General features: G+C 48.6%; 1 protein-coding gene across 1 annotated transcript; it reads right to left on the bottom strand.

The window, feature by feature from the left end:
* Positions 1-8,562: 8,562 nt before the first annotated feature.
* Positions 8,563-10,419, bottom strand: LOC134368456 (emerin-like). The gene is made up of 5 exons (XM_063084926.1): positions 10,341-10,419; positions 9,826-9,906; positions 9,475-9,608; positions 8,942-8,991; positions 8,563-8,860 (listed from the first exon to the last, which is right to left on the bottom strand). The coding sequence occupies exons 1-5, from the start codon at positions 10,417-10,419 to the stop codon at positions 8,563-8,565; spliced, it is 642 nt and encodes a 213-aa protein (XP_062940996.1).
* Between the last annotated feature and the right edge of the window lie 219 nt (positions 10,420-10,638).

The raw sequence follows: 10,638 nt of genomic DNA, 5'->3' as shown, positions 1-10,638 counted from the left end.
TACTGAATTTTTTTTAAATGGAACCTTTTTAAAAGTTATTTTTTCAGGATCATGTCTGTTCGTTATTCAAGAACAACTTTATTTTCAAAATTATACAAACCAATATAGCATTCTGGTACTTATTTTATAATAATCAGCCACAATAACAATGAAACACATTCTAAATATCAATGAGAAGTAATTTAAATTCAAATTATTAACATTTAAATACATGAATTATAGTTCCCAATACAATATATGTATGTTTTTCTTTTATCAGATTTATTTGCTTTTTGGCAGCTGGCGGGTACGGGAATCTGAACCTGTGACCCTGGGGCTCTAAGGCTGGGCTCTAACAAACTGAGCTAACCGGCCAGCCCTTTAATCAGATTTAATAATTGCCTTTCATGTCTAGTTAGGCTAGCCAGTTCCAGAATCGGTGCCACTGGGGAAATCCAATGAATAGGGGTAAGAAGTAACAAATTTGGCAGCTAAATAGCATCTTCACTTCACTATCCATGTAAGTACTCCTGAATGGAGAAGAGAAGGTTCAGATGATGGCACCAAAACTCAATTTGGAGTTTTGTTCTTGGATCACCTCTTCACAGCAATAATTGGGTTGTAAAATCTATGGAGGGAGTCACTCCTCAACTGATAATAAATAATAAGGAGGAAGACGGTTCACAGTACGATGAGACTACGACCGTGTTAGCTGTCATTTAATTGCCTCTCACCTCCAAACTTTCCCTTCCATGTTTGCTCTGCTATAATGGACAGAATTACATTAAGCATATTTCTTTATAGTGAGCATGATATGACACTTTCTCAGTTGAGGATGCTGGAAGGACACTGCAGGAGAATGGGGCTCCCCTGCTGACGGCTACTGTGTAAGCCATGCACCCACAACATGCAGTTCCTTGCTAAACTTGCACTCTTGGCCTGCCCTAGTGATAACCTTCTCAGGGCCCTCTCCACATGGATACTAGCATTCCAAAAGTCTCCTGCCCAAACCAAGCCTCTGCTCCCTCTACACAACCACACCATTGGTTGCCAATTGCCTGTGTGTCCTGCCTATACTCCAGAGAGCTGCTTCCTGCTTGCCAAGCAAGTGCAGACCAGTATAGCCCGGGAAAACCAGCAAATTTCTCTGCTATCCTATGGGCTGAACTATACGTTCTCCAACAAAGTCTGAACCTCAGACTAGGGGAGGGGGTCTCCTTCCAAGTTCATCCTTCCCTGGGTATTCTCCCAGGGCCCTAGAGAACCACACAGAATTTCCTTATAACTTGTAGTCACTTATTTCTTTGAATTTAATAATACTTTATATTAAACTTCCTTCTCATTTAATCTACTGTGTGGTTTCTCTCCCCTGACTGGACTGAAACAGATTCAATGACCAAGGTCAAGTGGTGGTATTTCTTGCAAGTAGTCACTTTCTGGTTATCTACTGAGAAAATCTAAGCATTAACAAATTAAGTAATATACATGTTTGGAACCTATACTAATAGATAATAAATTTTATGTGTTTAAATGCTAATAATCCTTTAGATGTCTCAATTTGGCCAAATTGATAAATAAATTTCAACAATTAAGGTTAACATTAATGGAGCAGAATTTTAGAAGAAGGCACTCTAACATCTATTTTATAAAAGAACATTGCCTTTGGTACTTAAATATTCCTATACTAATAACGTCAAAACTAAGAAAAACAGAGCTTACTAAATACCCTTGAATATTTTTCCCCAAAGGAATGACATACAAATCCATTGACCAAAAAGTGCTTTCCCCAAAAGCACAGGCTGGGGAATCAAATTCTGAATCCAGTCTTCCTAAGAGATGAACATACATTAATCTTAATTACAGAGTGAAAAACTTCAGCAGGTAGATCAGAGTCACATTCAGTAATTTTATAAAAGAGGGCAGAGCATCATGGCTGGCCAAGGATGGTACAGCTGTTTTCCCTAGAGCCTGGAATAAAACTGCCTTTGAGTAGAACAAAGGAGAGGAAACACCCATTCCTATAAAGCACGTGGAACATAAAAGGAGAATCAACCATTCGAAAAAAGAAATCCTGATTTGCATGTGAAGTTTCAGACAAAATTGGAGCAGTACATAAAACAACCCTAAGACATTCAACATTATGACAGGCACATTGTGCGTGTGGAAATTTATGATTACAGAAGACACCTTGATGGTTTTAGCATGCTGACACATCATTGAGATTTGGTAATATGATAATGCAGATTTTCAAGGCCAAATAAGATTTCTATGCATATGATGAGGTTCTAAAAATTATCACTTGAAAATATAAGGGAGAAAAGGCCTCACCAGCACACGTATGACCCTTGCAGAGAAACAAAGCCACAAGCCTGTGTGGGAAAGGCTGTGGCTAAAAAACACTGTCAGGGACACCAGCCCCACAGCAAGGACGAAGCAGGTCCAGGTCCAGTCGTTCTGGATGTGTTGGGCTAATCTCAGCAAAAACCCATCCTGGGAATTGTCTGAAAGTGCAGATGGCTGACTCAAATAGGTCCGCAGCTGTTTTTGAAATCAGCATCCCAATCGGGGAATTAAAAAAAAAAAAAAAAAGGCTAATAAAGAGCTAAATAGGATTTATGTGAATCCTTGCAGACCATGAGCCTAAAATGTCAGGTGAGATCTTCCTGAGGGTTTTAAATAAAGAGAACAATGAGGCTCTTATTCCTCTGTCTGGATTCCAAATGGGCCTCATTCTATTCAAAACAAAGAACTCTCCAGTCCATTGATTAATGCTCATAACTCAGAAAATCTATACTTTTCCCTCAAAATATCCAAGGATAACAAAATGATGTGATGAAGGCAGAAAGCGTCTTCCTTTACAGTAAACACTTTTATGAAGCCACAGAGAAAAATGTATGCACATATTACACTACCTGAGGAAATATTTCAAAACTACTCACTTTAGTGCTTGGTAGGTGTGATGATTAACTTTGTGTGTCAACTTGGAGGATGTTTTTGGATGAGATTAACATTCAAATTAGTGAACTCTGAGTAACCAAACAGCCCTCCATAACGTGGGTAGGCCTCATCCAATCAGAATTCCTGTTTCCCGTGCGTCTGCTCCCGCCTTTAAAACCAGTCAAGTTCAAAGGCAATCACCATCAGGTACTAAAAACGCCCCCACTGTCTCCTCCTGGGCCAGTAACGCTTGAGTGGGTAAAGCAAGTCTCCAGAGAGGATGCCAGGCAAGGAAAGAGAAGGGGGCCTGGCAACACCACCTAGAGGCGCGACCCCACGGGAGCCTGCTTGCCATCTGGCTTTTGGAGAGGCTGTCCACATGGTCCTGGACTCCCGTGACGGGCCAGATGCTGGGTGCTGGGTGGTGAGACCCACAGGGACTGGAGCTCTGTTTCTGGCCCAGGTGGTACTGATCTCTGACCAGGCAGCAAAGGAAAGGCAAAGGAACTATGGAAGACTGACATGGGCCAGACAGATGGATATCTCTGGGGAGGTATGACACACATGCTGCCCTCACGGCCAAGAAAGCAATGTCCAGAGCCCATCAGGCTGCCAAGGGCACGGGGAAGGGGGCAAATTGAGCACCCCACTCCCAGTAGAATGCCTCTCCGTACACAGTCAGGCAAGGACCCCAAAGACTCCAGTCTTGTCTCGGAGAAGGGGGAAGGTCTGAGTGTCCGGCCAAGGCCTGGATGAGGGACCTGAAGATGGCTGCCACCTGCACTAGACTGGGAGACATTAGGGGGAAAGAGGCCATTTCAAGGATGGAGCTGCTGGGGACTCCCAAGAGGGGTCCCCCATTCCCAGTCATGGGTCAGGCTGTTCCATCTTCTGTGAAGCCCACCCTTATCTGTGTTGGCCCTGAGGTGACTCCCGTGTCAATCAGGCGCTCCCATTCCCCACCCCCACCGCCTTCGTGTCTGTGCAAAGCCATGAGGTGCGTGTCCACCCTGGGACACATGACCTCTTGTGCCCGTTAGGATTTCCTCTCTGTGATGTCCCCTTCTCCTCAGTGGTTCAGCAGATATTTCTGGTCAATAAAGTTCTCTGGATGTTGCAGCTGAGTCTCTCCTCTGCTGTGGGCAATTGACGGCTGGGCCAGACAGTGCTGGGATGGAGGTGGGGATGAGGGGCCACAGGAGCCAGGTTAACATTCGGGGATGTGCGGGGCAGGGGTCATGATGGGCCATGGTGGCCCCTGGGATGCATGGAGCTGGGCAACATGACATGGGGCAATGGCTGGTTGGGGCCCAAGGGCAGTCGGACAGCCCCCAGGAATAAGTGGGTAGAAGTTGATGGGAGGGCGAGAAAGAGCAGGCAGACCCCAGGCCCCAGGACCCTGGCTCTTCTCCCAGTGGGACAATTTTATTTTGAATGGTTCGTGAAAGCAATTTCCCTAATTCGACAAAAGAAGACAATTCACTAAGTTGTTCGAAATATATTCACAAACAATTTCATAGCTATTAAATAAAATGAAGACTGTATTGTTAAATATAAAAATGCACATTATAAACGGAAATGAATGAGAATTATCGATTCAAGTTTTTAGATGCATGTGCATTGAAACTTCCACATACCACTGAAAATTATACGTAGAAAGCAAAGCACTCTAGACAATTTACCTTTAGAAATAGATGTAAAATACATAAACCACAAATAATTCATTATACATATACATTAGTAAAATTCCTAAATCAATGCTAAGGGCAGGTGTCATTAATAGTACTGCCAAACAAACAGCCCCCGGGCCTCAGTGGTTCACATCAACATTTCTCACTCATGGCCTTCGGGTCACTTGTGGCTGTGTGTGCGATGGTGGAGATGGCTTCAGGTCTGCTCCACGTGTCTCCTCATTCTGGGTGCCCAATAGAAGCATCAGTGGTTACATGAGTGAGGCCGTGACTCCCAATGGGCCAGGGCAGGGGCAGAAGTGGAACGTCAAACCATGGAAGCACATCAAAGCCTCTCACTGGACATGGTGCACCTCAGGCCCACTCATATCTATCACGTTGGCAAGTCACGGGCAAAAGCCCAAAGGCAGTGGGGTGTGGAAGTATATTCTGCCTACAGTGAACCGTGACAAGGGCCAGCAGGGGAGGGAGACCAAATACTCCTTCCTCCCACATCCGCTGAGGCAGTGGCATCAGAATGGAGACCTGCGAGATGGGAAGGCATCGGCCGGCTGAAGAGGAACATTCTCAACAGAGGGAAGACACACTAGAACTTGGTGTGTCCCAAGAATGGGGAAGAGCGTGGCTGGAGCCGAGTGAGTCGGAAGATTGGCACAGGGGAGGTCACATGGGCACTGGGCTCGGTGTGGCATTGCTTGGAGGGCACGGGAAGGAGTCGGGGTTTATGTCCAAGGGTCATTGGAAGCCACTGCCTGGCGTGTATTCAGAGATGGAAGTGATCGGATAAGACTTACTTTTTAAAGGATCTCCTCGGCTGCTTTTGAGAGAAAGGACAGAGGCAATAAGAGGCCATAGGAGGATCAGGTGGGTGGCCAGTGCAGCCTGTTGTTTAGGCTAGAGATGGTGGCAGCTTGGACTTGGGGTGTGACTACAGAGATGAAAAGAAGTGGGAGGACTGGGAGGATCAGTTGAAGATGAATGGACAGACCTTGGTGACAGAGTAGATGTAGGAACTGAGGAAGAGAAGGAGGTTTGAGGAATTAGTCCCAGGCTCCGAGCTTAGACCACCATGGGAATGGGGTGCAATTTAGGAGGAGGGAGAGATCATAGGGCCTGGAGGGAGGGGCACATCTAAACTGAGGAGTCTTGCTGGGACCTACTTAGGTGACTCAAGACAAAAGTGCCCCAATGACCCCTTCCAGGAGCAGTGAAGGCGTGGCGGGTCTGATGGAGCGAACCCTCTGCCTGAGAGGGGCGGCCCAGGCTGTTCATGACAAAAGTTCTGTGTGTGGAGTTGGTGCTGTGGGGAGGCCAAGGAGCCGCAGTGTCACTAAGGCTTCTGTGCCTGTGCTTTGTGCTCCATTGCAGGAAGCCGGGAGAAATGCTCTTGGGGCAAGATACATGTTTTTATCCCACAAGTAATAACATGATATTTTACATGTAAAAGAGTCCAAGTTGTTGAGATGTATATGGAGTAAAATGTGGACTCTGCCACTTCTGATTCAATACCTTGGTCCTCCGTGACATCCCCCAAATCCTGTTGTGACCTTTGTCCAAGATAAATCTCACATCACATAAAACCCTGGCTCTTAAAGTATGTAATTTGGTGGTTTTTCGTAAATTCCCCAAGTGGATCTTATGTTCCCTGATGTTTGCTGCTGAGTAGACCAAGGCAAGTTCAACCCCAGGGCAAATGAGAGTTTCTGAAAGTGCAGCAAACTCTTGAGAGGTGGTTCGGTGCAGTGTGGCTTGACACTGACATCATTGACAGTGGGTAGCACTGGGAAGAGAAATGCCCTGTGTGGGCCTGCAAGAGGGCGTGCCTTTATATTTTACTCCATGTAAATCCAGACAGCTTGAACTTTTTGCATATAATATCTCATGTTATTACTTTTGGGACAAAAACATAGAGATCACAAAATAATTCACTGTAATAATTGAAGACATCGTTGAGAAATAGGGAAGTGAACGTGTTTCATTCCTGGCTACACAGCCCCATCTCTGTGGGATATAGGGCAAGTCCATTTCCTTTTTGGGTGTCAGTTTCCCCATCTTTATAATGAAGAAATATTTCCGCTTCCTCCCTACTCTGAAGGCCAGGACTCTGTGAGCCTAAGGATGTCATCATGTGTCCCATGTGACCCCATGTGCCTTTTCTGGCCCTAATGCATCTTCATTCCCTCCACATTCCCAAGAGTTCAAATGGTCCCTGTGGAGCGGATGGATTAGGCAGAGCAGGGAAAGGCTGTGTAGATGACTTTAGCAGTGAGTTTATGAGTTTATTCATGGTATAAAGTTAAGGTGCACAACATTATGTTTTGATATACATACACATAGTAAAGGGGAGCAGGCACCAAGGTTGTCACTAGAAGGGGATGTGAGGAAAAAAGGGACTTCTAAACATGTGAGATAATGGATGGAAGATGGGACAAGCACACGAGTTGGCCTTGTAGGGGCAGAGACAGTTCATCCACTGCCACCAGGCCAGAGCAGAGAATAGGGACACAAACACAGTGAGTAGGTTTGATGGTGGGAGGATGACGTGATTCTCAGCCACTTGCACCTCTTTTCTCAGTGAACTATGGAGCAAAGTCATCAGCAGGGATGTTGGAAGTTTGAGGAGAGAAGAAGGGGTGAAAGAGTATTTTTGGAGAGAGGGACGAGGAGTATAATACCAGGTAATTGGCCACCAAATTTCACCCAGCCAGCGCTAGGGAGAGATGGCCCCGACAACATTCAGCACTTCAAGCACAGCTGGGAAGCAGGCTGGTCCTATGGGGTTCACAGAGTCATGGGGCTGTAAACACACAAGGGCACTGGAGGGAGAGAGAGGCAAAGGAACTAAAGCGGTTGGTAAAGGAGTGTTTATAGGGCTGGATGGTACATCTAACTGGATAAACAGGGAAAGAAGGGCATGGTGTGTGTATGGGGGAGCAGGAGCATGCGTGTGTGTGTGTGTGTGTGTGTGTGTGTGTGTGTGTGTGTAGTCAATAGAGTCATGGACCATTTGGAGAACTTCAGAGTCTTAAGATTTTTCCCCTGTGTCATTAAATAAGCAGCAATTCCAGGAGCTCAGGAATGCTCCACCATCTATGTGCCCTTGGATGCTGAGGTTGCCTTTGACTTTTCCAAGTTAAAACACCACAGATACCGGTATGCTGCACTTCCAACTGAGTTCTCTCCACACACTTTGTTATACTATAGTTATTTTTATAAGTAGGCATCCCTCAGTATATTGGGGGATTGGTTCCAGGACACCTCCCATGCCCACCCCACCACACCCCACCCCCATACCAAAATCCACTGATGCTCAAGTCCCTTATATAAATGGCGTAGTATTTGCATGTAAACTATGCACATTGTAAATGTTTTGGGGAATGAGTTAAGGAATAAAACCCCAAAACAAAACACAAACATATCTCTGGGGAGCATTTGATCCCTAACCCAAGACCAAAACAGAAATGCAAAGCCAGATAGTGATCCTGGAGATCCAAGACCAGAAGCCCCATGCCATTGGAGCCCAACCCCTCCCCCAACACGAAGAGCCAATACATTACAAATAAATGGTCTTTTTATTGTGTGTCCACGAAAACAAAGTCAGGGTGGCCTTTGGCCAACAAGGTGTCAATGAACAAGAGGCATGCATGACAACAACCCCATTCTCCTCGGGAGTCAGGTCTTTCCATCCCAGGACTTAAGGGTCACAGGCAACCAGGGCCAGGAGGCTCCAGAGGAAGGCAAGCACAGGACCACCATACACTGGAGGGCCTGAGTCTGCTGCCTCCCTGGCAGGACAAGGCAGGGAGAACAAACACTGCCTTGGGCTAGGCCCAGCCCCCAGAAGCTAGAACACAAAGAAAACCCCCACCCCCACCCATATCAAACACTGCTGAAGTAGTCAGCCAGGACTTCTGAGAAGAGCTGGCTCTGAAGCCAAAAACCCTCAGGGCTCTATTCAGAATGCTTTGCCCTCTCTAAACTTCCAGTAGTAGTAAACAAGGAGCAGCAAGGCAACTAACAGCAGGAAAAGCAGCAGCTGGCCCCAGAGCGGGACCCTAAGGGCCTGCTTTCCTGGCTGGATGGTGTATTGGGTGAGACATGAAGGGCAGGAACATGAAGATGAAGATAAAGAGGAGGAGGATGAGGATGTAGGATAATAGGACAGGTCCTGGGAGCTCTTGGAGATGCTGGAAACGTGGCGGTAGTGTGCGACGCTCTGGTAGGAACTGTCCAAGCCATACACGGGGTGTTCCCTGAGGAAAACAGGGGAGCAAGTGGGCCAGGAGAGCCTGGGCCCTGAACCAGCCCCATCCCTGTGCCTCTCCATTACTCACCTATCCTTGCTGTCCTCTTCAGAAGAAGACAAAAGACTGTCATCTCGAATCTGCAGAAGGAAGTCAGGGTGAGGGAACCGATTGGTGGGATCACCATGGCCCTATCATATCCCTCAGTCCAAACTTCCTTGGCCAGCCCATTCAGACCATTGCTTAAAGGCCAGGGACCTGCCCCTTCCAGAACCTCCTGGGTTCCCGGCCTTTTGTTTGCGGGGCCTTCCCACTTGCTCAGTGACTGTCCTGACTGCCTGTACACCAGCACCCTCCTTTCTACCCTAAGGATTTTCAGAAAGAGCACGAGCCTAGATCTCAAACCAGGGTCCAGGCCATGTGCCGTCCCATGCACTCTACTCAAATAGTTCTCACGACTCCCCAAAGTAGGGCCCTGACCAAACAGTTGTCTGCTGACCCTAACTCTCCCCAGAGAATGAAGGGTGCACTCAGTGCCCCCCCTCCTGCACTGTATTTGCCCAAACCCAGCTATGGTCCCCTCAGGTCGGATCAAAGTACAGGATGCCTGACAGCTAGCTCACCTGGTGGTGGAAGGTGTCAGCAACTGAGAGCGAAGTCCCCTGCTGGTGGAAGCCCTTGGACGTACCCACAGAATCAGCCTCCCCGGAAGTCCTGGCGGTCAGGTAACTCTCCTCATAGTATTCCTCATTACGACCTTAGGAAGGAGGGCATGGTTAGCAGCAGAAGCATCACTGTCCCCTGCTTGGCCTAATGGACCTAATCTGAATCCCATTATGGGCCTATGACAAAGTTTCTCCCTTCCAGGGCTGCTGAGGGGTGGTGGGGGTTGGGGAATCAGGTTCTCCCTGAGACTGGGGTCCCCGACGGAGTGGGATGAAGGTATAAGGGTGCCCACCCCATCCCTGCCTTACCGATGCTCTGGGCAAGTAAGGTGTCCTCTTTCTCGGGCAGATTGTCCATATCCGACAAGCCCTTGAGAGCTGAATCCAAGTCTGAATGGGGTAGGAGGAACAGTCCATGTGCCTCTCAGGCTTTCCTCCCTTCTCCCCAGCGCCCCAATCAGCCAACGCCCTTGCCACACACTCCCGACCCATCCTCCCCGTCGCCCATGCCCCTTTCCCATCCCATGCGTGGCCAGGCGGGCCTCTGGGGCTGGGTCTCACTGGAGAACCCATAGGAGGAGGCAGACGAGTTAGAGGGCGAAAGCCTCCTCCGCCTCTGGGTCATGTACTTGAAGATTTCCTCTTCCAAGAGATTGTCAGTGGAGCCTGGCCAGACACGGGGCGCAGGGCGGTCAGGGGTATGGGAAGGAAACCTGGGGGAGAGCGTAGGGGGGACACGGGGAATGGGTGCGGAGGAAGGAGCGGGACGAAACGCAGAGAGCAGGTCCCGGGAGGTGACCCAACCGCCGCCGGCCGCCGCGCACCCAAGACGTTCCCGTGCGGGATGAAATAGCGCAGAAGGGCGGCCAGCTCGGGGTCCGACACAACCCGATTGTCGTCCATGACGGGTGCAGCCGGCACTGGGATGCGGGAGGCGAAGGCCTGCGGGCGGCCGGGGCCTGTCTACACAAGCCTATCAACGGCCGCCTAGCAGCAGGGCGGGGGCAGCGCGAGCGCCTGGGGAGCAGCCGCGCTGGCGTCACGCAGGCGTCACGCGTGCGTCACAGTGGTGGGAGTGGGCGGGGCTGTGCTGCGCGCCGGGAGGCGGGGCTAGAGAGCCCA

This window comes from Cynocephalus volans, chromosome X (genome assembly GCF_027409185.1).
Source record: "Cynocephalus volans isolate mCynVol1 chromosome X, mCynVol1.pri, whole genome shotgun sequence".
Lineage (NCBI taxonomy): Eukaryota > Metazoa > Chordata > Mammalia > Dermoptera > Cynocephalidae > Cynocephalus > Cynocephalus volans.
Note: the sequence above shows the minus strand (reverse complement) of the source record. Positions and strands in the feature narration are given on the sequence as shown.

What these genes read in the sequence shown, in the direction of transcription:
- LOC134368456 (XM_063084926.1), bottom strand. Translation starts at nt 10,419, where the DNA reads ATGGACGACAATCGGGTTGTGTCGGACCCCGAGCTGGCCGCCCTTCTG. An exon ending in CTGACACCTTCCACCACCAG is followed by an intron (nt 8,992 to 9,474) that starts GTGAGCTAGCTG and finishes TTCCTTCTGCAG; the next exon opens with ATTCGAGATGACAGTCTTTT. An exon ending in GAAGAGGACAGCAAGGATAG is followed by an intron (nt 8,861 to 8,941) that starts GTGAGTAATGGA and finishes TGTTTTCCTCAG; the next exon opens with GGAACACCCCGTGTATGGCT.